Below are 27,140 nucleotides of genomic sequence, written 5' to 3'. Positions count from 1 at the left end.
CGGTGAATGGGTGTTTCTCGGAATGGCAGGTGGTGACTAGTGGGGTGCCACAGGGCTCGGTATTGGGACCACAGCTGTTTACCATTTACGTTAACGATTTGGATGAAGGCATAGAAAATAACATCAGCAAATTTGCTGATGATACTAAGCTGGGTGGCAGTGTGACATGTGATGAGGATGTTAGGAGAATTCAGGGTGACTTGGATAGGCTGGGTGAGTGGGCAGATACTTGGCAGATGGCGTTTAATGTGAATAAGTGTGAGGTTATCCACTTTGGGAGTAAGAACAGGAAGGCAGATTATTATCTGAACGGTGTAGAGTTGGGTAAGGGAGAAATACAAAGAGATCTCGGAGTCCTTGTTCATCAGTCACTGAAGGTGAATGAGCAAGTGCAGCAGGCAGTAAAGAAGGCTAATGGAATGTTGGCCTTTATTACAAAGGGAATTGAGTACAAGAGCAAGGAAATCCTCTTGCATTTGTACAGAGCCCTGGTGAGACCACACCTGGAGTATTGTGTACAGTTTTGGTCTCCAGGGTTAAGGAAGGACATCCTGGCTGTAGAGGAAGTGCAGCGTAGATTCATGAGGTTAATTCCTGGGATGTCTGGACTGTCTTACGCAGAGAGGTTAGAGAGACTGGGCTTGTACATGCTGGAATTAAGGAGATTGAGAGGGGATCTGATTGAAACATCTAAGATTATTAAGGGATTGGACAAGATAGAGGCAGGAAATATGTTCCAGATGCTGGGAGTGTCCAGTACCAGAGGGCATGGTTTGAGAATAAGGGGTAGGTCATTTAGGACAGAGTTAAGGAAATACTTCTTCTCCCAGAGAGTTGTGGGGGTCTGGAATGCACTGCCTCGGAAGGCAGTGGAGGCCAATTCTCTGGATGCTTTCAAGAAGGAGCTAGATAGGTATCTTATGGATAGGGGAATCAAGGGATATGGGGACAAGGCAGGAACTGGGTATTGATAGTAATTGATCAGCCATGATCTCAAAATGGCAGTGCAGGCTCGAAGGGCCGAATGGTCTACTTCTGCACCTATTGTCTATTGTCAATAAGAGTGGAAGGAGATTGGAAAACTGCACAGAAAACTTCCAGAGCAGGGAATGTTTTAACACAGGAATACTAGGGAACTGAGGAATGTGCAAACAGCTGGAATAGATGAGGAATAAAGTAAAGGGAGGAGGGAAGGGACTAGTTCTGGACTGTTGTAATAAAGCCAAGTATTATAAACTATTAGAAAATGTTCTGGAACCTGCAGATGAGAAATAAACAGGGAATTCCTTGGGGAGAAATGGTCAGGATACAATTTATCCAAAACATAGCAGACTTGTTTCTGAACTAGGGTTTTCCAACAGAACAATCACCCAGCAGCCTTCAAAACAGAGCAACTCTCCAAGAATGCTCGCTGCTTGCCTCGTGCAGGGGAGGGATGCTGAACCACACTCGTGAGGGACAGTCCAGGTATACGAACCACCAAGAGCTACGGATAAAACTCCCAGATTGTGCGAGAGCTCAAGAAAGACATGGCATCCTGTCACAGGGGTTGGGTTAGTTGGGGCTGGGCCTGCGGCCTTAGTCTACAGGAGATCACAGGTCCAAGCGAGGCTGCCTGAGCTTCTGCTGGGGGTGGAAGAGGGCTCCATCCAAGACCCCTCACCTCCTCTCTTTGTAGAGGCGACTTGATAAGAGGCAGAGATAGACTGGACAGCCAAGACCTTTTTCCCAGGCTGGAAATGGGCATAATTTCAAGGTGATTGGAGGAAAGCATAATATGTCCGATGTAGGTTCTTGTTACGCAGAGAGTGGTGGGTACTTGGAACACAAGGCCAGGGATGGTAGAGGTAGATACATTAGGGATATTTAAAAGACTCCTAGGTAGCCACACAGATGAAGGAAAGTGGAGGGTTCTGGGGGAGGGGAGGGAAGGGTTAGACTGATCTAGAGTAGGTGACAAGGTCAGCACAACAGTGGGCCGAAGGGGCTGTACTGTTCCGTGTTCTATGCCTTATCCCATCTTTCTCTGGTGTTTCAACAGAAAGCAAAAGCAAAAGCAAAACCAAAATCTCCTTCCTCTCTCACAAAAGCAAACGGTGCATGAACTCTCCAGCTTGTCTCCACAGGCGCTGCTCATAACTATACTTGGTGTTTTAGCCGTGAACGGAAGTTTAAATAAGGGAAATTTGACCTGAACTTTGTACCACCAGCATTTTATACAGATATGGCTGATTCTGACTGCTCTAATAAATCCTCCATTTACCCCACATCTGCAGAGATGTTCCATCAAAGACCGCTGTACGGGCTCACGCATGCGGCTGAGCAGACAAGGATGAGGGGTTAGAGGTCTGGCACCACATCAGCACCAGCGCTGAAGCGTCGGATACCTTTGCCGAGCAGGTGAGGCGGGAGCAGCGGAACGATCCTGATTGGCGGCGACGGCAGCAGTGGGCGGAGACACGGGCGACGTCATCGGGTTAGCTACAGCGGGCTGGCTGGCCGGAGCGGAGGGCGTGGCCGAGTGCGCGGAGTCCAGCAGCGACCAGGTGGCCTGCGCATGCTCAATAGGCGTACTGCTCCGAATGAAAAAACACAGCATTAAATCAGTCTCAGAGAGCGGGGCCAATTCTGACGGAAGGCCAGCGGAACAACGTAGCGTTAGTATGGCCCGAGGGAGAGGCAGCAATGATTAGAACATGTACATCTCACTCCCAGTGAGAAAGGTCCAGCCATCGGATGCTAGGAGTTTCATGAGACACACTTCTACACCGCTCTCTTACCCTGTTAGCAGTGTTTACGAGACGGAACCACAGTCTAATGGACTTTGCAAAGTGATTATGAGCAAAAACAAAACCCCTCGACAAACCGAATCACAGAAGCGGGATGCAATCTACAATCTCTCAGTCAGGGCAGACCCACTCGCAGAGGCTAGACATCGATTCACATTCGATACGAGAGGTCAGCAGCTGCAGAGGAAGGTTCAGTAAAAAATACGGACTGTTTAGATAAAAGCCCACGAGATCGTTGGAGTCTGTGTGGGCGGGGATAGGGGTTTAGAGAGTGTGTCCTGTGAGGAGCAGATAGCAGACGCTGTAATAAAGACATTAAGTCATTAGTAAATATTTTAAAAAAAATCTCAAAAACAAGCGGATGCTGAACAGAACAGCAGAAACTGCTGGGAATACAAGCAGGTCAGGCAGCATCTGTGAAACAGAGCCAACTCTTCCGGTTGAAGGGATATTTTAACTGGTTTCATTTTGTTAAATGTTTACACAAATTTATCTTTAGAATGTTTTAAGCTTCATAATTAGACTTTGGTGGGTTGATATATTATGGGCCAGCCATATGGAGCCTGGGTTAGACAGAAGAAACTCGGGCCACAATCAGCAGAGGTTCCTGTGCAGGGACAGGCAGCATTTCCCCTGGAAATCAACCTCTTTCCCTTCCCATCACCCCGATTATCTGCTATTGAAACTGGGCCTGATTTACCAAGGATTAATTGTCAAAGAGCAGAATTTCAACAGAACAGAAATGAGAAAATCCTTGCATCGATCCCAGAGCACACAAGCTCCATCTCCGTCCCCGCCGACACTACCTGACCTGCTGAATGTTTCCAGCATTTTCTGGTTTTGTTTCAAATTTCCAATGTCTGCTGTTTGTTGATTTTCAGTTAAATGGGAATGCTATAATCCCATAGTCTTTTAAACCCCTACAAAGATCACTCGTTTCTGTAATTGGATTTAAAGTATTCTCAATAAGTACACCAAATCAAAACTTCTCGTTATTGAACATGCAGAAGACAGCGTGGGAAGAGCTAGTCAGACTTTTCTCTTTCTGTGAAACACCCATTACAGCTGGCAATCGAAAATATTTGTGCTTCTCCTCCCCCCCCCCCCATCTAAAATAACTCAGTACAATCCTTAACACTGCAGATACTGATTCAAATTTACTACTGGCATTCTTTGGTACACACTGCTGCGGGTCTAAGGGGAGCGGTTTCTCAGGCCTGATGCTGTTTGAAATAGGGTTAACAGCTGGGTGTTTTGTCCACAGCAGTTCGACAAGTTCCAGTACTCTTAGTATTGAGCTTCTGATAACAGGTCCAAGTGACCAGGACGACCCTCGTCCCAAAGCAACCTGGAACGTAATACAACCACTGGGTCTCCTCCGCCCTTACCTACTGGTTCTTCCCTTGAGCTGATACGTTCACACGTGTGTGCGAGTTTGCAACAGACAGTCCCCTTGCCCACAGTACATGTGGGGAAAGGTACCTTACACACAGTACGTATGTGAGATGGTAGCTCATCCACAGTACAAACGCAGAGAATAGAACCTCACCCACAGTACACAGAGACAGTATGTCAGCCTCAGTACATTAACTAGAAAATACTTTATACAGCCTGTATAAGACATAACATGCAAATGAAATGCTGCTCCTAGCATCAGACCAGGAACTCAGTGTCCACACATTCTACATTCCCCTGTGACCTGAGCATAGATGCATGAACCACTGCTACTGTACATCACATAATTGTCAGCAACCTGTCCAAAATGAAGCAGAGAATGAGCGCAAAGGGAGGGAGACAGAGAAAGAGTGAGAGTGGGCGAGGAGCGACAGAGAAGATGGGTAGGGTGGGAAGGACGGAGAGGAGGAGAAAGAGAGAGTGGGCAAGGAGGAGAGAGTGAGAACAGAAGGGGGGAAGAGTGATAAAGTGGAGTGAAGGGGAAGAGAGATTAAGAGGGAGAATATGAGGCAGAGTGGGAGAAAACCACATGCACACACACACACTCACAATGAGGGACAGTGCCTATGCAATACCTGCTTTCAGCCGACTCACAGCTGTGCTCCACTGGGTTACCAAGGTGAGGGAGGTGGATAAAGGGACAAGAAGCAGTGAAACAAGGTTTACAAATCAACCAAAACTCCTTATAAACAAATCTCTTAAAACCGGCTCCTACTGGGTGAGTAACAATGGAATATTTCTTTAGATGGTACTGCTGATTCACAGCAGCTCATGAGCACCAGCTGTCTGATCCCTTCATTTGCATCAGAGGGTATGATAGACAAAAAAGAACAAATCTCAGTTTCTCAACAGAATTTAACTGAATCACATAAGGTTTCAAGAGCTGATTAATGACACAACTTTCTGAGCTGGTGAGAGATGAAATCTCCTGTCTGATTGGAATGATTGACCTGGTACGGAGACCACAATAAACCAGCACAGAAGGGTTCTCTCCAACTTCAGGCACTTCCCAGCAACTGGTTACAGGGCAGAGTTTAGTGTCCATGAGGCCATAAGACATAGGAATAGATTAGGCCATTTGGCTAATTGAGTCTGCTCTGCCATTCCACCATCCCTCTCAATCCCATTCTCCTGCCTCTTCCCGAAACCTTTGATTTTCTGACTAATCAAGAACCAATCAATTTCCACTTTAAATATAATCAATGACGTGGCCTTCACAGCAATCCGTGGCTACGAATTCCACAGATTCACCACCCTCTGGTTAAAGAAATTCCTCTCATCTCTATTCTAAATGGACATCCTCTATTCGGAGGCTGTGCCCTCTGGTCCTATACTCACATCTTCATCACGTCCACTCTATCTAGGCCGTTCAACATTTGAAAGATTTCAATGAGAATTCCCTCATTCTTCTAAACTCCAGCAAGTATAGGTCCAGAGCCATCAAATGCTCCTTAACCCTTTCATTTCAGGAATTGTTCTCGGTAACCTCCTCTGCACCCTCTTTAATGCTAGCACATCTTTTCTTAGATAAGGGGCCCAAAACTGCTCACAATACTTCTTCAGTCCTGCTGAAAGGTCTTGGCCCAAATCGTCGACTGCACTCTTTTCCATAGATGCTGCCTGGCCTGCTGAGTTCCTCCAGCATTTTGTGTGTGTTGCTTGGATTTCCAGCATCTGCAGATTCTCTCTTGTTTGTGATCACAATACAACAGGTGTGGTCTGACCAATGCCTTACAAAGCCTCAGCATAATATCCTTGCTCCTATATGCTAGTCCTCTCAAAATGAGTCCTGTCACAATGCAACAGTTAATATTTGTCAAATGTCTGATTGTATGAAAGTGGTTGAAACTACCTCCAAAATATAAGAATCATCCAACATTGAGAATGCTGGATCCAGAGTTATGATGCCACAGTGCAGAGATGCTGGTACCAGCCTGTCTGGCCACAGGAGAAGGTGATGTTTCTCTACCCACTTCAGTGGCTGGAGGAACTGCACACACACTCTCCCACTCATGCCAGTACTGATGCCTATCAGGTTACTTTGTGTGGAGACCTGAGCTGGAGAAATGGGGTGAATCGAAACAAACCCCAGGAAAGTGTCCAGCGTTGGAATACCGGATTCCCCACGAGAGTCATAAAGTAGCAAGATTTCACTAACAGGATCTTGTCCCATCTTTGCTAAGTCCAAGAGTTGGAAGATGAGGCCTGGTTTGAAAATTCATTTGATTTACTAATCTCCAATAAGGCACTTCCATGTCTCGAGATGTAACAACAGACAAAATGGCTTCTCGTTCAGAAAGAACCTTTGACCTCCAGCAGAGTCACCGTCACACCTCACTGTGGGTCCTTGGCACAGCAAGCCCTCTGCTCTCCGCACGTGCATTTTCCGTAAACGCGGGCGTGTGACACAGCGGGTGGATACCGACGCAGAGTGAGCAGAGCATTGAGTGAGGCTGCGCCGAGGCAGAGCGTCAAGTAAAACAGTCCTTGACCCCCCTCTCATCTGGACGACTAGAGGACAGTGACGAGGTGAAGACACTGAAAACAATCTCAAAGAAAAGCTGGTGAATCACAGTAAAGTGGGTGAACTTGTGCTCCGTGCTGAGGAATTACAGCTCCATGCAAACACGTAATTAGTTGACACACAAAAAAAAACACACTCTCCAAAAATGGTATTTTAGGTTAAGTTTATTTATGTGGTGATGACATTCATTGGAAAAGTAAAGAGGCAGGAAAGGCATCGAGGTGTCTGTGTTTCTTCAGGCTTCCAGCAGCAATGAGGCCTTGGGGTCACTGACTACCAGCCCCACCCTCCACTGCTAAGTAAACTACATGGGGTGTGTTTAGTGAGTGGCGTGATGATGGGACAGTCAGGTGTGAATTAGAAGGAAAGGACTGCCTGGAACAATGGATACGAGAAACAAAAGGCTGTTGCTAGAAACCCAGCTGGTGACAAAAGCTGTCTTCAGATAGATCTAGATTGATCTTGGGAATGACTGTCAACCCCATCCCCTTCAGTTCAATTTAGATTCATTACCTCCAGCACCCAAGACCCACTAATCATCCATTTTTAACAGCACATCAATGTATCGGCAGTCAGACTGCGGAGAAGTTGCAGACTGATGAAGTGAGAAGAGGAGTTTATTGCCAGGCCAAGCATTTCGACAACCCAGGGTGAAAAACTGAGTGAAAATCTTCTAGCAACAGCCTTAAAACAGAGACTGGCCATGGAGAGACAATGCCAGTGACGAGACATTTCACAGCAGAAACACTGCAGCAATCAGCCTGGAGCTCAAGCTAATCCTTCTTTTGGAGGCTCACCTGCCTTCTGCACACAATCAAACAGTTGGATAAGGCAAAAAAAATTAACTGAAATAATAAGCAAATACTTCAAAGATTTAAACTAACCCTCTATTGTGACTAACAATCTCCAGAAGTCCTTGCAGTTGGCTTGGATGTGAAATATTGAACTGAAACAAACTCACGGGTGACCTGTGTTAGACAACCCAGGAGTGCTACATGTCACCCGTCACAAAACACAACCCTAACTCAGACCCCTCCCCCCCCCCCCCCCCCCCCACCCCCCCCCACTAACCCAAAATTCCAGGGCGAGTCTCACAGCTGAGCCACAACAGGTCATCCAGGGGTGGGGAGACCAGCTTGGGCAGAATTAGATTTCAGAGGTGCGGGAATGTTGAGCTTCATTCAGGAGAGGGAAAGAAAGATCAAGATCAGATGGCCAATGGAGAAGGTGATGCTCCTCCACCCACTGGAGTGTGTGGAGGAACTCTCCCCACCGACACCAGCACTGATACTGTTTCAGGCAACTTTGTGTGGAGGTCAGCACCGGACAAACAGTGTTAATGGGAACAAACCTCAGGAGATGGAACACCAGATCTCCCACAATGGTGGAATCTACCACAGTGACATGAGAATCAAAGCACCTTTCACTGGTACTCATTTCCTGTCAGCCATCTGAAGATCCTTTCCGGATGGGATGGCCCAGCCAGGTGAGGCTCAGCCGTGGCTGGACAGAACAGTCAGTGGTCCACACTGGTGACTTAGTGGAGGAAGCACAGTAACAGGACTGTGCCTACTTGCAGAGGATCTCCATCCAGATTAGTGGCAAACACGGCAATGCCCGGCAGCAATGGGATATTGTGCCACGTATGCTTGAGGTACAAGCTGATGGAGTGTTGGCTGAGGATAAATTTACCCAGTTTCAGGAGTGGGACTCTGCAGTACCAAAGCTAACAATAGCTCACAGCGATTTTAACTGGAGTCAAATGGCAGGGAGATAAGACCTTCAGCCCATTAAGTCTATGCTGATTATTAAGCATCCATCCATACTAACCTTATTTATCCTTCCCACATTCCCATCAATTCCACCCTCACTGATTCCACTTAACACTAAGGGTAATTTACAGCTGCCAATTCATCCACCATCCCATATGCCTTTGGGATGTGAAAGAAGTTGGGGTACACTGTGGAAACCAAGGTGGTGACAGAGAATGTGCAAACTGCACACAGTCGAGATCGAACCAGGATCTCTGGAGTTGTGGGGCAGTGATCCTCCTGTCCTATAGTTCCAACAAAGCACAGGGGAAAGGGGCCACCCCTCCCCTCTCTGCCACAGTGTGCTGGACATATGCAGTGGGCAAGATCTCCACCCACAATAGCTGCCCTGATAACTGCCTTTAGGCTGGTGCTGGAGATTTTCAACACTCATACTGAAATTCTCCAACTCCCCTTGCTCAACAATGTTCTGAATTTGTGTCTCTGCAATCTAAAATGGGAATTGGTTGTGTTTTGTGACTGGCTCACAAGATGTTACAATCCAAACATAGTATCAAGGAGCCCCAGTTTCCTGGCTTTGGGGAACTTTGAACTTTTTCCAGCTGATGAATTGCTGCCTCCCCATTCCAGAGAATAAAAGCAACTACCACCTGTCAGAGACACTTCCTGACCCCTTATTTCCCCATTCTTAATATCCTGTTTAAATGTCTCCGAAGCAGTCTCACCTAGTACCAACAATGGATTTCTCCAGTAAGTAGTTGGAATGAGCTGGCAGAAGATTTTGCTCATACATCCTTACTGTGGTTGAGAGCCGAGAGCGGATGGTTCTCCAACCTTCCTTGCTTTTCCCTCCTCATTCCTGCCTCTCATCTTGCCTTACAAAAAAGTGGTCTCATAGCACTACCCTCCCCAATGCCCAATAACTGGAACTGACAATGTTCTTCACCTCTCCACAACTGTCATGGTGAAACCTGTCCAAACCTGGAATCAAGTTTGCAGAAAGCTTAAACTCCGCTGAGGCCAGGCCTGCAGTTTAGAACAAAAAGCCAAGGAATGGTAGAACGTAGAGCCAGAGAAGAGACTGCAAAAGCCAGCGTTATTCACTAAGTGAGAAAGAGACAAAACTACAGAGACAAGAGCTGCTGAAAGGAAAGGTGAGGAAGTTAAGATTACAACTTATTTCATGCTGATTTTAGTTCACAACTATTTTAGAGGCAGGTAAAGCCATTTTTTCTTTCTCAGCCACTGCAGTTAGAGGCAGGTCCCACGCAAAGAGGGCGCCAGCTGAGGCCACTTCTCAATCTAATCTGAGTCTGCTTGCAGTCTTAACATAGGGAAATAACTGTCTCCCAGGAGAAGGGGAGGGTGCACATGTTAATGCAGACTGGACCGTCAAGTGGGATCATGGGACAGGAATAGCATCACAGCAAAGATTAGATACAGAATGACTCCAACATGCACAAATCAGACTGTCAAAGCATCGAAAAAGTAAAATGCCAGAGCTTGCAAGGGTTTAAGGACGGCAGACAAAAATGTGCTCACAAACCGCACAGAAGGCAGGGCAGAAAGCATCCAGAGCTGAAGATTGAGTGAGAACAGGGAAGATTTGTTTCACATGCTCAGGGTGAATGGAGTCTCAGGGATTTGGCTCCAAACCTCAAACACATCACTTTGCCTTTAAACTAAAGACTAAAACCTCAACCAAAGTCCTCACAGTTCATGTAAGAATCTGCTCATGGTTCCATGGCCCTCAATGTACACGCCTAGCTGAAGTAATCACTTGGTTTCCAAGACAAATTCCTTTCTCCCTGTTACCCAAATCTAATCATTAACCCTTCAAGGTAAAGATTAAATGTTGTTCACTAGACTATACACTGAAGTCCTCAATTTAAACCTTGCCCTTGGCCTCTATTCATAAATAGAAATGTCATCAGATTCAGTAAAGAGCATGGCCCAGGATCAGGGTAGGGATGTGCTCACAGATCTTGGCTTTTGCCAGCTTTTTCCACCTCAGCCTCAGAAAGGGAACTGCCTCACTTTCTCAGCTTGATTCAGTCTATTCCCTTCTTAAAAGGGAAGACTACAGAGGAGCCTTTAGCTACACTGAGAGGGTTCAACAAGATGATTAAGGAGTTGTACCATCAGCTTGCTATCTTCCAAAGCAGCCATCCTCCAGAAGCCCAAGTGCAGAAAATGGTTTTGCAGAATTACAGCAGCTGCGCAGTATGGTGCAAACAGATGAGACCACAATAAAGCCAAGGACACACACACGCACGCACACACGCACACGTACACACGCGCGCACACACACACACACACAGATGGGAAGAGCACAGCTCTCCAATGGACGCAAAACCCAATCAATGCTCCCTGAGCACTGGGTCAACAACTTCTGGGGCAACATGCACTCAGAGTGTAAAACATGCATGTCTTGTATGCAAATCTCAGACAGACAAGACTGCTCCAGCTTAGTGGTTTCCATGCTGGGTCCGTGTAGAGTCGTGTGATGTACACATAACCCATGTCTGTGCTCATTTGCTACACATCCCAGAAAATCAGAACCGCCTCCTGTTCCATTAGTTTTTTTTTAAAGTAGTTTTCCAGACAAAAAATGCAAAATGTAACAGAGTTTGTTTTGAAAAAACATTCTAAGTAAAGCTGTTAAAACTGATTTACTTAGCAATAGAGGATGGAGTCTAAGTGATGGAAAATACAAGCAAATTTATAGAGACTGAAAATTATTGCTTCACAGGTGAGCAAGGCACTGCCTGACAATTCAAAAAAAATTAGTGACCAATGGTTAAACAGATCAATGCCACCTCGGTGTTGCCTTTCTGGGGGGAGAAAGAAGGGGTAGGTGTCAGTAGAATGAAGGAATTAGATGCCAGGGACTTGAGACAACGGAACAATGGATAATGACATGGAGGCAGGGGAAAAAAAAACTTGAGAGGTCAGCACAAGTCACCCCCGTCCTACACACGCACGTACACACATACACACACACAAAAGGCATCGCCAACTCACAACATGCAGGGCATGCAGTCAGTAAGTATCTCAGCCAGCCACTGGGGGCATGCCCCACCATGGGAGCACTCAGCAGAATTTGGGTTAGTTTTTGGTTTGGGGAGGGAACAGCCCATTGCAGGTTGGATATTTCCCTATGTCACAACCAGACAAGCAGTTTACCTGAGGCCTCTTTATGTTTCAGCTGCTGCCATGGAACAGAACTTATTATTTGCACAATTTGCAGGAAGTCTACTTGCCCACGTGTCACACCTGCATCACTTTCGTCCGTGTTACTAAAGTCCAACAGGATTTTAAGAAGCCTCCTTCCATCTATGAAGTTTATTCCTGACCCACTGAGTTCCTCCAGCAGTCTGTTTTCCGCTGTGTTTCTGACATGTTTCCTAGTTATCTGGGAGAGAGTGTCCTTCACAAGAGGCTTCTGTTGGCAGGACTGGGTTGGAATGTGATCAAACAATTTGACTGCATTCAAGTTTAGTACTTGGTTGATAACAGTGTCCTATCTAAGCTTGGTGTTTATGGAGTATCCTAGCTGTTGTAAAAACAACATACTGAAGGTGTGCACGGGTACTCAGACCTCCAACTCTGACCAAGGAGTCACACATATATCGAGTGTCATGAATTAAGCTTGAAAAGACAGTTTAATATTGAACCAGTATGCAATGCAGTGGGAAAGCCCAAGGCAGATTCTCACTTCAGCATGAAATGACTTCATCACATGCACAACTGGACAGGCTCTCCTCTGAATTCTACTTCATAAACTACTCCATTGAAAAGTCAAATTAATTTAAATTTATATATTTTTAGACTCAGTTCATTTTTCAAAACTTCTGGGTAGGTTTATTTATTATTGTTTTCAGTGTTTTGTTTAAGAGAATGAAGTATCACTGTGTCACCCTGCCTGAAGAGAAGAGAAGCTGACGGTATAGATTCAGGACATTGGAAATGGACAGAAATACACTGCCATTATACTTGGGCTCTAACTGTTCTTTGCAGGAGCTCATGGCTCTTCTGCAATCTGCTATCAACCGGAATCTGTACAGACTTTAACTGGGCACCAGTGCAGGCCTGGTAGTCTGAGCCCATTTCCAATGTGAGATGGACAGACCTTACATTGCAGTCCACTGTCTTTTGGGCCTCATGCCCAAGTTCAAAGTTAGAATTAGATTTAAGCTTCAATTTTGAAAGGAACATTAAAAAAGGCATTTGAAGTGGTGGACTGGCCATACATCCCAAGCACAGCAAGGCTAAGCTTCGGACCTCATTCTGTAATATATTTTTGAAGTTGGGATGAACCACACTTACTGGGCTGGTTCATTGCTTACCCTCACACAGCCACTTCCTTTGTCTGTATCTCTGCAAGTTCCTCTCCTTTACTAATAGTGCCTGTCCCATTCCTTTTAAAACTATTTTCAGAATCTTCTTCCATCACATTTTTAGGTAGAATACTCCTGGGCCAAACAACTTTGAGACAAACTATTTCTCATCACCATGTGTAATATATGTCCATCTGTCACCTCTGTTGAAACACTTCCACAGGAAAGTGTTTCCCTCTGCCCAATCTATCAAAACATGTTGGTCTTGAACACCTCTACTGCGTCAACCCTGTTCCAAGAAAACAGTCCTAATTCATCCAGGACTTTCTTCGTAACTGAAGTTCCTCAGCCTAGTAAACAGACAGGCCCTTTGGTTCATGATGTTGTGCCATCCTTTTAACCTACTCCAAGATCAATCTAACCCTTCCCTTCCACATAGCCCTCCATTTTTCTTTCATCCATGTGCCTATCTAAGAGTCTCTTAAATGTCCCTAATGTATCTGCCTCGACCACCACCCAGCAGCACATTCCATGCACCTACCATTCTCTGTGTAAAAAACCTACCTCTGACAACCCCTACTTTCCTCCAGCTATTAAAATTATGCCCTCTTGTATTAACCATTGCTGCCCTGACTGTCCACTCTACCCATCTTATCTTCTAAGGCACCCCTACGAAGTCACCTCTTATCCTCCTTTGCTCCAAAGAGAAAAGCCCTAGCTCACTCACTTTCCTCATAAAATAGGCTCTCTAATCCAGGCAGCATCCTGGCAAATCTCCTCTGCACCCTTTTTAAAGCTTCCATATCCTTCCTATAATGAGGCGACCAGAAGAAAACAAAATACCCCAAGTGCAGTCTAACTAGAGTTTTATAGAGTAGCAACATAACCTCACAGCTCTTGTAAATTCTCCAACTGATGAAAGCCAACACAACACATGCCTTCTTAACCATCCCATCAACTTGTGCGAAACTTTGAGGGATCTATGGACGTGGACTCTAAGATCCCCATGTTCCTCCATGCTGCTAGGAACCCTGCCATTAATCTTGTACTCTCCTTCAAGTTCACCTTCCAAAGTGCACCACAACACACTTTTTCAGATTGAACACAAGGTTTAAAATATACTTAAAAACAAATCATTTAACTGTGCATTATCTGTTCTACACCCATACCGTACATAAACATACACATATGTGAACTCTGTTTGGTCAGTCCACCACTATGCCGAATGTGTAAATTACTTTATTTTCATACCTATTTGGTCAAAATTACTGTTATAAAGCATTTGAAAGAGATAGTACCTTCCCATGTCAGCCTACCTAAACTTCCTTAAATAAACCGTTGACTTCTTGGTTTATCACACTACTTGGATCCACTCAATATATAGGAAACTAAAGTTACTTCAAGCCTTCCCAACCAACACTGTATCAGCGCAAGAGTGCTTAACCTGAAAGCTAGGGAAACATAACTTCATTCTTCAGGAGTTCCCGGATGATCTGCAGAGATGCCCTCACTGTTTGGACCATCAATAGTACAACTAAAGTAACAAATGTTAACCACGTGAAATGTCGTCTGTCTGGAATATATGGTGCTGAGGCACCAGCACCAATGACAAACAGAAGATCCCAGTGACCGCACAGTTAGGAAACACTGGGGAAAGGCCTGATTATCTCAGGTTTCCTCAGGTTAAGGTAGAAGAGGGAGCCCTAGCTTTAACCAAAGAACATCACTCTCCTGACAGAAGAGGAAGGGGGAATTTTGATATGAGTATTGCATTTGAGGGCAACGCTTTAGTGGCAAATTTTTAAACGTTGACCTTGCTCAGTAAAATAATTTAACCAAATTGTGGTATGAATCCAAAGAATGTAATATTTCCTTTTGGAATGTTACCCTCTTAAATCATCTTTCTCTGGCTTCACCCTCTCACCAGTTATCTACACCCTTGTCAATCCTCCCAACCTGGGACTGTCTCTTCAAAGCAACTTCTGTAAAGCTAAAATGTTAGACATTGGGACTGACTAGGAGTGTACTGACACTCGTAGAAAAAGACTGGAAGAGGACCTAATTGTCTTTTTTAAACTCAATGTATGTTTTATTTCAGAGAAAAAGTGCTGCTATATACAGAGAAATTGCAAACCAAAAACAGACAAGCAGAGAATACAGAAACCAAATAATCACATTGTGCCTTTTATCAAAAGACCATTCTACACCAAAACCAGTTCAAATACCCCTGGTCTTCAGCTTATGTCCACTTTCAACTGAAATCATTCACAAACAACCATTGAACTTTGGCTGTAAGTCAAGTGAGACAATAGGAAGCTGCAGAAATGGCTCAAAATCTGGAGTCCATGTACCCCAGACTCCACATCACCACCACAAGGCAGTGTCATCACCAATGTATAACACACCCCACTTTTATTTTGCAGTTTCATGGATTAAAATCTGTTTTTTTTTGGGAATATGGTACACTCGTTAAATTTACGCTTTTGTCTGTTTTCTGCTTCTTGTTTCAGCCAAGTGCACAGAAGGAACACAGATCCAAAGAGGGCCCCGTGGTGACCTTAGCCACGGATCAATGTCAGACTTGTGCTTCAGGGCCACTGGCTGTGGGGTGGGCTGGGGAAATGCAGAATGAGGGAAGGTAAAGGACTCTGCGTCTAGAGTTTGTTCTCCAGATTGTCACCCAGTGACCTGGTCTGTAGCTTGAGTCCAATGAGGAATCGGCAGCCCAGCCATGGCTGAACAGTGTCACGTGAATGGGTTCTCAGAGCATCTGGGTTCAATACCCATAAGTACAGAATTGGAAGCAGGAGAAAACAGAAGCGTGGGGGGGGGGGGGGGGGGGGGGGGGGGGGGGGGGAGGAATACATTGCAGTCTGAGTGCAGAATTTTTTCTCTGCAAAATCACAGTGAGGTGTGTTACAATTATCAGGCCCATTCTCTACTCAAGTCAACCCATCCCATCTCATTCCTTCACTTTCAGATCAGTCTAACTAAATTTTACACATTTCCTCAAAAATTAAATATTCAATGGAGCACTCATAATTTCCCTCTAACGAAGAAATGCTCACACATCACAGTTATCAAAAAATAACTATACCTCATCTGACTGGTAGATGTATTTTCATTAAGCCTCATAATACCCAGAGTATACATTCATCTAAATTCAATGTGCAAAAGGTAAGCCTTGGTGTAATGGGAATTTGGTTAAATTTGCCAATCAATTGCCAGTTGGTCTTTTGTGTCTGTTGAGCTTGGGTCTTGAGACTTGAGGGCACCCTACATCATCCGTATGTAGCAAGATTCAGTCTGATTTATTCAGACCAGCCCTTCCTTTCCTTCACTTGTCCCAGAATCTAAGTCCAATCAGAAGCTGAGGAAAACCTGTCATGTTGCACCATTTTTTGTTAAGAGAAACATAACAAGGAGAAATGAATTATTTTACGAAATTTTATGGGAATCCTCAACTCAATTTTATGGGAATCCTCAACATTCAGTTGATGTCAGGTCTGACATTTGGCAAGGAGCCCCAAACTACCAATTAACTATATAACCAAAAGTCCAGGACTTGCTTGGTGCTTACTTTCGACAGATCTTAGTGTAACAGTGTGAGTTGAACCAGAAGACTGAACTAATGCTCCAGAGACATGAGTTCGAATCTCACAATGGCAGCTGCAGAATTTAAAGACAGTTAATTAGTCACTTCAATCTAGAATAAAAAGCTAATATCACTATTGGTAATCCTTGTGGCTGTCTGGAAGCCTTCCAAAATCAGTGGGGGCAGCGGGGGCTGGAGTGTATCCTGGGCAAGAAAAGTTGTGGTTTAATTTGATGTATATTTCTAAATATTAAATTGAGAATGATGCAAATATTGTAAACATGTTAATAATCCTAATAAAATATTTCACTACCTATATTTAGAATTTGTTCAGTCACATCCAGGCAGTTACCTGTGGTTTGGTACAACAAACTGACTTGGCTCATCACTGAAATACCACTAAGTTGGCTCATCGTATCTTTTTCATTATTCCAGGTCAATCATTCTCCACTTTTTACCTGGGTTTCCCCCGAAACCCGATTGTCTGACTTGTGTAATGTGAGCATTCCTTCTGGCTGGACAGCACCTGTCACTTAAACAGCAATGAGACAGCTACAGTTCCCTTCAAATGACACTCTTTCACAAAGACAAGGAAGCCAACAGTTTATCATTCCCTAACACTTCTTTGAAAGGAACTGAGAGATATAGAAGCTGAGTCTTTAAACAGAAATAAGATGTTTAACAATTTATTGTCAGAGTAACTGTATACATGAGGAAGTAGTGTACTGCTAGGAGCACTAGGTTACAACACAGGAAGGATACAAGGCTATGGATACTCAACAAGCACTTTCTTTAACTTGTTTTATAAGATTTGATGTTCTCAAGCTACTTTTCTTTAACAGAGTCACTATGACAAGTTTGCCCTTATTATTAGTTTAGTAACTATCTGAAAGTGTCTGTTTACACGTGGGCAGTTTAACCTTTGATATTAAGGATCTGTGCAGACAGACCATGATGCCAATTGCGTAATTTGGCAAACCGTGGACCTTTTACTTCATGTTCAAACTTTTCCCTGTGGCGTAGAGAAAGAGAGAAAAGAGAGAGGAGGAGAAGAGTAAGGGATGAGGGAATAAGTCCTCTGCCTCCTCACCTTATAACACACAAAACAATCAAAGCACAACCCAAATGACAAGGCTTACAAGGTCCCCAATTGATCTGTTGCTACCGGAGCAACAAGAAGAGATTGCTTTGCACACTGGTTTCCAAATCATTTCAGATCCTTAAATTGATAACCCTTTCAACATCCTTGTCATTTCTGTGTTAGAGCATGGATTACATATGAAATCAGCACAAACCCCCATAATTAGTGTAGGTCTGACAGAAAACATCCTCAGGGCAGGAGGGGTGAGGGATATGGAAATAACTTCAGAAATATATTACAAATACCAATACCTGACTATGCTCTATCTACTGAAGCCCAATTTCAAGGTGAACTCACCAAATTATCCCGTGATCGTCAACACACACCTCTACTTCCAGAGCTCTATGTGTTGACTGTATTCTGAAGTAGATCTTCAGCATTCCCCATCCAATTTCAACTAATAATCACCTGAATAACCCCAGCTTTCTAAATGAAACTAATGGTGAGGCTTGTGTATTGTGTTTAACTGGATACTGTTTGGTGGGTGTGATAAGGAGGCCAGGTGGCTGCTGCTGTTGTCAGAAGCCTACCTTGATCTCTTCATTGCATCCTCATCTGGATCTTGCACTGCAAAACAAGAGATTCCAATGAGTGACAACATCCAAGTGCTCTACCCCTTCACACCCACAGGGCACCAGGCTAAGGGACTGCGTTCTTTAGGCAGGAGAAGGACATGGAAGGAGAAGATGGCAGCTGCGCCAACTCTCAACCCCAGTCTGAAATGAGAGGAAAGGCTATTTGTTGAATGACTGTAACACAGCCAAAGCTCTGACCACAATACAGAAAAGATTCCAGATTAGTAAAACGTTCAGCTGGAGGTCACTTTGGAATTGACCAACCAGTCCTACCAAACTGCTATTCCAAAATTACAGGATAGAAGACTAAAAAAACCTTTGTGAGGTAGATTTGAATCTCAGGAGGATAACTGGATTGTGACACTCTGTCACACCAAGCAGATGTAACTATTGTCTCACTGAAGCCAGGACCTAGCTGCTTATTAATCAGTTCAATCGGGAATAAGTCCCAGATTTCTCATTAGGGTCAACAATGCAGATTACAAGCAAGATCTGGACAGCTGATGGCACGCGTGAAACATGTATGATACATGTTCACCAAATCATCCCCTGCGATCAACACACAGCCCTACTTCTGGAGCTCTGGGTTGACTGTATTCTGAGGTAGCTCCCTGACTTTCCCATTGAATTTCAAGATTGACTTGCAATTACCTTAACAATCCCACCTTTCTAGACTAAACTAAAGCTGAGGTTTATGAATAGTGTTGACGTGTTTAACTGGAAACTGTAAATCCTGTGGGATTTACCCCTGCAGTTTTCAAGGCATTTACAGTACATGTTAATCTTCAGGAGATAGGATTTATTCGAAGATATTAGCAGCCAACACGAAAAAAGTTGAAGTATATTTTCAATCCATCAGCCCTCATACTGAGTGGAGAACATGGAGAGAGAACACTGCCCTTCTGTAAAAAGATCTGGTGCTTTCCTGGCATATATGATAAATAAATTATTCTCAGGCTTCAAGCCAGGTACAGGTATTGACTTTAACCAACATTTTGATGACAAACTCTGCCATCTTCATCGGGGATGATGCCTGGGCATGTCTAGTCTGGTGGTATTTATACCCCCGACGTTTGCCCCTACTGATTGGTTAGTCCTCATCCAGTCAGGTTTCTGCTCTCTTCCCTTGTTTACAATCAAATTTCAGTTCTTACAGTTCATCCTTGTTAAAATACTTTCTCTCTAGTTCTATTTCAATAGCTTCCTTCACCAAGGAGTCCCAAAACCCAACTGAACAGTATACATCCAAAGATTCAATTTACGATGGAGATGGAGAAGAACGGTTGTCTCACGTTCCTGGACATTCTAATACGAAGGAAACCAAATGGTAGCCTCGGACATGGCATCTATCGGAAACCCACTCACATGGACTTGTGACCATTATGCCTCCCAACGCAGAGTGGTTCTTTCTACTTTGGTTAACTGTCAAAAACTACTTCGGATTTGGAGAGTTTCCACGGAGAAATAAGATGATTCTGCATGACATTCTGACAGAATAGCTACAAGGTGAAATAAATCAATCGGGCCGTTAAAAAGGCTGATGGAAAAATCAGGAAACCAAACAACAAATAGGAACTCCTCATTACTGCCTATCTTCCCTATATTTCCATGGTTTCTGGAAGGGTTCTGAAGAAACACCAGATTAATACCATCCACAAACCCATAAGGAAGCTCAAATCACAGCTTATGTGGATCAAAGATGAGCTGGGTCTCAGGATAGCTGGTATTTACAGGATTCCCTGTGAACACCGAGCAGTGTATATTGGCCAGACGGGATGCACAGTGGAAACCCACATCAAGGAGCACAGGAGGTGTATCCATTTGGGTTACCCATTGAAATCAATGTTAACAGAACACTGCATTCGCAATGGTCATAGGATTGACTTCGATGGCACAAAACTACTATGTCATGCCAATGGCTTTTGGGACCACTTGGTAAAGGAAGCCGTTAAAGTAAAACTAAGGAAAAGAATTTTAACAAAGGCGAGTCTTGCTGTAAGAAAGAACTGGTATTCGACTGTAAACAAGGTAGGAAATTTGATTGGATGATGACTAACCAATCAGGAGGGATGAACATTGGGGGTATAAAACCACCAGACTAGACATGCCCAGGCATCATCCCTGATAAAGATGGCAGCCTCACTCCAGTACTTCTCCAGTGAAACATCAGTTAAAATCAATAACTGTCCCTGGCTGAAAGCCAGAGAAGAGTTTATTCATCATTGCCCTACTGTTAACTTGGAGACGTGTATGACAAGAGGGTGGCGAGAGAGGTGGGCAAATGGAATATTTGTAACATGATCACTTTAAAGCCAACTCTTACCTCTGAATCATGAAAAATCTTGGAATTGTAAAACCATGTTCGGGTGGGGAAATAATGCAACTTTGATGGGAAAATGTGTCACAAACTCCCATGTATGCCTCGCTCCGACTGATATAAATAATCCGCTCATCTTCCTCAGTGCCGGTTAGTGGCAGCAAGGACAGAACTTTTGCAGCCACAGCAGGAGGGGAGAGGCACTTGCTGCACGACCCTCATGTAATATGGCATAACCGCAGCATAACAAGATGGTGAAGCCTGGGTGAATGTAGCGGGGTCATACATTTGCAAGTCCACTTTGCTACAGGGGCAACAAATGATTTAAATTCCTGCCCCTCCAACAGCATTCTGAGGGGAGGGCTAGAATGTCGCAAAGGTGTTAACCATATGTACCCTGGGTGTTTTCCCCCTGCAATACATTACACTAAGAAGTGTTAGGTTAGGATAGATATTAGGATGTTTACCTCATCAATAAAGATTTCCATAAATCCATGAAGGAGGAATAATTTTATTCCAGCAAAATGAAGAGGGACTCTTTCCACGCTGCCTCAGCAAACCCTCTGGGTTGGGTGTAACCCAGGTGCAAAGCTCCCTCAGAACTGATACACTGAAGGCTTGTGGATAGGAGCGGAGTGGAGTTCCCTCGCTTCTGTCCCATCAAATGCCTGACTGTTGTGAAAGTTAGCCACAGTGTAAAGTTTCCTCAGCTCTGCTTCAGTACCAAGGCAACACCACCGAGGGCACCATTTCCCAGGGTGAGGCTGATCACTCTGTGAGCCGAGACCCAGTGAGGTCTGGGCTCATACCTCTTCGGCTCAGCAGCTGCAGGTGTGGACACTTCCCCGGTCTGGCTTGGATCTAACCCCAGGTCTTGTTAGTATCAGGGAGTGGGCTAATTGTGTGCAGCGCTTACTTCTCCCCAGTTAATTTAACAGAGAAAATATTTTGCAATACTTACAGAATTCTGTTCCAGTCAACTGAGCAAGGGCTCGGAACGATTTGGACTGCAGATTAGCAGACCTACGACTCCACTCATCCTGTTCCTGCTGTTGGCTCTGTGGGGGCTTGGTAGTGTTACGGATAACAGCCTGGTAGACTGGAGAAGTACTGTCGACTAGAGCATCTTTAACATGTAGATTACTGCAATAACAGAGAGAGTCACATTTTACAGAAACATATCCTAACTCTGACCTCAACGGGGCTCCAACTGGTCTTCAGGGAATCTGCACTGTAGGTATTCAATGCCTCTCCTCTGGAAACAGGCCTGAAACCTTATAGATCTCCTTTGAATAAAAAGTGATTTTTAAAAATGACAAGAAATCGGAGCCCTTGGCATCTCCTCGCATCAACTTTCCACAGAGGGTTATGCCAACTGTATTGGTGGCACTAGGACCACAGCGGTGGCCTGAAGTAGCTGCACCCGCTTCACAGCAGGAGGTCTCCGTGTGGTTTTCCACCAGCAGAATGCAACTTTGCCCACATTCAGCCGCACTGCATGGCCCAGCTCAAGAGCATTATACAGCCATTCCACAGGCTGCAGCTTTTCAAAATTTGATTAAATAATTTAAAATGCTTTAGATTTTAAAATTCAGTGAGTTTTGATTGAAATTGCATCATTTCACAGTGAACAGGGGCTGGGATGTTGTAGTTTAACATTCCATGGGCACGTTCTCAGCTGTCTTATCAACATTTTCAGGGCCCATTCATGAGTTAAACAAACAAATTGTTCAGCTTAGCTCCGAGGAGGATTCACGCTCCCCCTTCCCCACTTTGCCATCAGCTTGCTGGTGTGGTCCTGAGAGAGACAGTGGAAAGCACAGGCTATTGCTAAAGAAGCTACAGTGGAACTCATCAGCTCTGGACAAAGCCAGAGGAAACCTTCCAAATAAAGAACTTACTTCCTTCTTCCCTCCTGACAACGATTGCTTGGTAATCCTTCTTCAGGTCCTTCGAGTTCCAATTCTTCTCTCAAATAAATTACCAAATTATTCAGTTTTATTTTTCTCTCATCTAGCATTTGCATATGCATACATCTTAAAGACATCTATGTCAGCAACTGCTGCATTTGATTCTGTAGCAAACCTCTTTGCATCATCCACCTGGTGAACAGCTGTAGTGGCAGTCAAAGAGCAGGGGAGTGTATGGACAGCGTTTTCCGGGCTAAGTACAGAGCAGCAGTTTGGCAGTGTCTGGACCACCTGAAGAAAATCCACGCATTCCATGGGGAGGATGTAAAGACTCCTAGCAGATGACATTAGAGCTGAACTCTGAACTCCGAAGGCCCGAGCTGTATTTACGTCACGCTAACCGCTACTCTACCATAGTGTGGCGTGACCAGTGACTTGACCTTATCCATTCAGGACAATTGTAAGGCAGGAAAGGGGCATGAGGACAGAGCCCTGTGATGAACAGAGGGCATTGTGGAGTGTTGGCTAACTCAGTATCAAATTAACATTTGAAATCAGTAAGTCAGTCAGGCACCTACACGTCTGTCACTGACAGCCACTTCCAGATGGGATTTCATCAGCTGGATGGGCGCAGTTTTAAAGGAAACTCTTGCAATTTGATCCTGATGCTGAGAGAGCCGGCTGATCTCCTGGGTAAACTCTGCATCTGTCCTGTTGCTCACCACGTGGTCACATGCAGGGACAAGAGAGTAGAGGATGATGTCTACTGTCCAGACATCAAGTGTACTGTCTGTAGGCCTTCACTCTACAGTCACTCAAAGGAAGCAGTGGGATTCCCCTGCAAAGAGGAGTATGGCAGGAATCTCCTCGAGCCCTCTCTACCATCCAATAGGATTATGGCTGATCTTACATTACTTCCTACACAAGACTCAAATTCACTCAACTCCCTTGGCACGCTAGAATACACAAAATGCAACGTGTCCACTCACAAACCTGTCTCCAAATACACAGAAACTACCAAGTCACCACTTCACAACGACACTCCATGCTGACTTCTACTACACCTGACAAATATCCTAAGCATACCAGTGAACCAAAGCAAAGACAGATCCTCAAAGTTAACTCTGTCGACAGTGGACTGCGAGGTACATCAAAACTGGAGGTATCATGAAATACTGCAGGCAGCTGAAGTATTGGCTTCTTATAGTAAAAAAATATGAATTGCATTTTAAACATACCATGACCTTTGTAGAAAGCAGTCAGATAGATCATACATGTCAATATCAGTTGGTGTCTTACAGTCACTACTACAGGCTCAAAACTCAACACAAAAATATCTGTTGAAACTCAAAAAACTTCGTTATAAATCTTGTTTCTACTGAGATGGGCAATTATCAAGCAGAATAATTCCAATGAACATATTATCAAACCCAACCTTCCACAACAGCCAATGAGTGAACAGAAAAGAAATACTCTTAACCAATAAAGTGAAGGAACAGTCATACCTCAGTATTTCTAATTGTGTGAGTGAGAGAGAACGAGGGACAGAAACATCCTGACCCAAGTGAGAAAAGTGTGCTGGTTTAGAGTTTTAAAAAATCATTTGTCTAACATTTTACAAAATAATTCACACCCGGCTACTGTGGGGTGGGACCAATTACCCTGTCATTTTCCTGCTGGCCCCTTCTCACACACACTCACTCACTATTACACACACACACAGACCATTACACAGTACATCTAATCCTTAATTAAAACGGAAAATGGTGGAAACACTAAGCTTCAGGGAAAAGGGAAACAGTTAATGTTTCAGGCTGATGACCTTTCAACAGTTCTCACTTGATGGAAGGCCATTAACCCAAAATATTAACTGTTTCTCTCTCCACAGATGCCGCCAGACTAGCTGACCATTTCCAACATTTTATCTCAGATTTCCAGCATCTGCAGTTTTGTTTTTAAACACCTAACAAACAGGTGTTCTGTGACCTGATGTCTGCCTCTTCAACCAGCCATCTCCCTTTAAACACACCCGTCTAGCACTTCAGCTCTCTGCCACACTCCACATCCAGTAAAGCAACCTGCTACCAGTACCAATCAGCTTGATCTACAGGCTTCACTGTCAGCTTGATCTACAGGCTTCACTGTCAGCTTGGTAAGGCAGTCTTCATTCTGCTGTGGGCTCTGCCGCTCCCTTAGATGACCCAAGCACTCTGTGATAACAAAGGGAACCTCGTCTCTGCAGAGTTCAGCCCATTGACACAACCAGAATGGATGCTGGTTGCCTGTAGATCAAGCTGATTGGTACTGGTAGCAGGTTGCTTTAATGGATGTGGAGTGTGGCAGAGAGCTGAAATGCTAGACGGGTGTGTTTAAAGGGAGATGGCTGAAGAAGCCAGTGGGCATGCCAGAATATCACACAACTTCACAACTCTTTGTGCAGTGAATGTGAAGAAACAAACAGAGTTAGCGATTCAAGAGACTTGGAACATTAACCTTGTTTCTGTCTCCACAGATGCTGAGTGTTTCTAGCATTTCCTAATTTTATTTCGGAACTTGCAGCATCTGCAGTTTTTGTTTAAAATTTCAACCAGTTTTGTACTTCACTCTCTGCACATAGCTCACAGTGGCAACTTCCACTGAGCCTCACTTTCCTTAGAAGTAAATCTGCAAGAGTCACTTGGAAGAGATGTACCTTTAGAACTTAGAGAAGCCCAAAAAAATCTTTTGATCTCCAACTATCTTGCACTGACCTCTTGCCCTCTCCAAACTATGCCAATCTCTGCAGTATCACATTACATTTGGGGCAGCAGCATTCTTTGACCATATTCCCACTTTGACAACAATTAAACGTGTTTTTTTTTCGTATAAATGGTGTTCTGAAATCAAAGTTCTGTTAGTTGGTAACTTACTGTTTGTTTCAGTGTAAGTGTACCTGTTCTCCCTTGAGATATGTAATCTTGATCATCGGTTGCACAAAACGTTCCAACAAAACAGGCTTCAACCTCAAGCTCAAAACATTCTAAAGTGCATCCCTGGATTACAGTGCACACTAAAGTTCGGACTAATTGTAATGAATACAAATGTTAATCTCCTCTCCACTCAGGTCTAGATCAGGACACAAAACATGACCATGATAGTTAGCTCAGGTTAGCAGACATCAGAAAAAAACAAATCAATTTCTGCATTTGCTAGTGGAAATATCAATCGACAACCTGTGTCAATGATTTTAATAGGGGTATATTTTGCACACTCAATCCAACACTGCATGCAGCATCGTGAGAAGGCTGAAGGGTACACACCAGCATTTCGGGTGTACACTGATCTTTAAACAAGCACAAAACATTACCTGGAATAATTCTGCAACTACAATTTTCAGGATAATGTTAGAACTTATCCAGTGGTATGTGAAAGGTATGTCGGTCATTTTAAGAGCATGAACAAAAAGCGTTTGGTTTAACAAGCCCATCAAATTACGGTTATCTGAATCCACCTTCTGTCCACATCCAGTTTCCCGTCTGGCTGACTTACATCATTTGCTTCCTTGGTACCTTTCACCATTCATTTACTATTGTGTCAAACAGAGTTGGAATTCTCGGCTCTCTCCCGGACTCCCCAACGTTGACAGTGAGATCGACTAACATTCCCTCAGATCTCTTTTTGAATAAAAACTTGTTTGTTTCCCCAACATTCCTTACAATTAAGTTCATGAGATCAAAGATGAACTTTGCTGCACTACACTCTGCCTGCTGGCACTGTCTACCTCTCCAAGGGCATGCAAGGAAAAATCCAACAAACCGTTCTTAAACAATTCTTCATTTATCTCCTGGTTTCCTGCCTGGCATTCTAACCACCCAAAAAGGCATCCTATTCCCTCTTCAACTGACTGCAGTGGTCATTTCAGTATCCTACTTCATACACTGCATTACTGCTCAATTCTATCCATATTCTGGCTCCTAAGTGTACTTATATTGTTTAACATTAAGTTGTATTTGCCACTGATATTTAAATTAGATCTGAATGCAATGTGAAAGCAATATCTCTATACTGAGCAGTCTGATGCTTGGTCATTTGGGTACACCGTCCACCTTTCATCCACTTGAGGACGAGCAGATAAAATAGCCTGCTTCACTCACCTTCCCCACACCCTGCCGAACTTCATCAAGGTGATACTAATAAAGATGCATTGACAAGTTTGGGATCTAAATGTATCCTAGCACGACCCAATGGACCGGCACAGTATCGCAAACCTACCCTCGTCTAAAGGAACTACCGATGTCCTTTCAAAAGCCAGTGAGCTTCCTCTTCACAATGGAAGCTTCCAAGAAGGAAGGCAAAGGCAAGCTATACCAATCACGGCATAAATCATACTGCTTCCCTCCAACTCCAACTACCCCATCAATAGCTGTCCACAACAGTTCAGCACCACATGTCAAAGGCTAATGCATCACAACACGCACCCTCAATATTTACCTTATTGGTGGGCTCATGAAAATGCACCCCAACCTTCTTGCTAAAGGCATATGGACATGTCACAGCACAATCTCAACACAAGTGGCAAGGAACTAAGAAAGGGAATCTCCCATCTCTGGTGTCTGTGATTGAAACGGTGTTGCTGGTCCCGGAGAGTTTAGTACAGACTTGGTTAAGAAACAATAGTTTGGTTATGAAAGTTGGACCTACTTACGCAAATGGAGGTTCAGGGCCACTGGGGGTCGCGTGATC

General features: G+C 44.2%; 1 protein-coding gene across 1 annotated transcript in view; it reads right to left on the bottom strand.

Annotated features, from left to right (window-relative positions):
* The window catches only part of ldb3a (LIM domain binding 3a), a 166,422-nt gene that overhangs the window by 42,795 nt on the left and 96,487 nt on the right, over positions 1-27,140 (bottom strand). The window contains exons 7-10 of the mRNA XM_073025736.1: positions 21,470-21,651; positions 18,147-18,183; positions 17,392-17,487; positions 2,388-2,573 (exon numbers count right to left, since the gene is read on the bottom strand). Coding sequence (XP_072881837.1) covers positions 2,388-2,573; positions 17,392-17,487; positions 18,147-18,183; positions 21,470-21,651 — 501 coding nt within the window. The remainder of the gene's footprint in view (positions 1-2,387; positions 2,574-17,391; positions 17,488-18,146; positions 18,184-21,469; positions 21,652-27,140) is intronic.

The sequence above is a fragment of the Hemitrygon akajei genome, chromosome 21, assembly GCF_048418815.1.
Source record: "Hemitrygon akajei chromosome 21, sHemAka1.3, whole genome shotgun sequence".
Classification (NCBI taxonomy): domain Eukaryota; kingdom Metazoa; phylum Chordata; class Chondrichthyes; order Myliobatiformes; family Dasyatidae; genus Hemitrygon; species Hemitrygon akajei.
The sequence above is the reverse complement of the archived record's forward strand: the minus strand, read 5'-3'. Positions and strand labels throughout refer to the sequence as shown.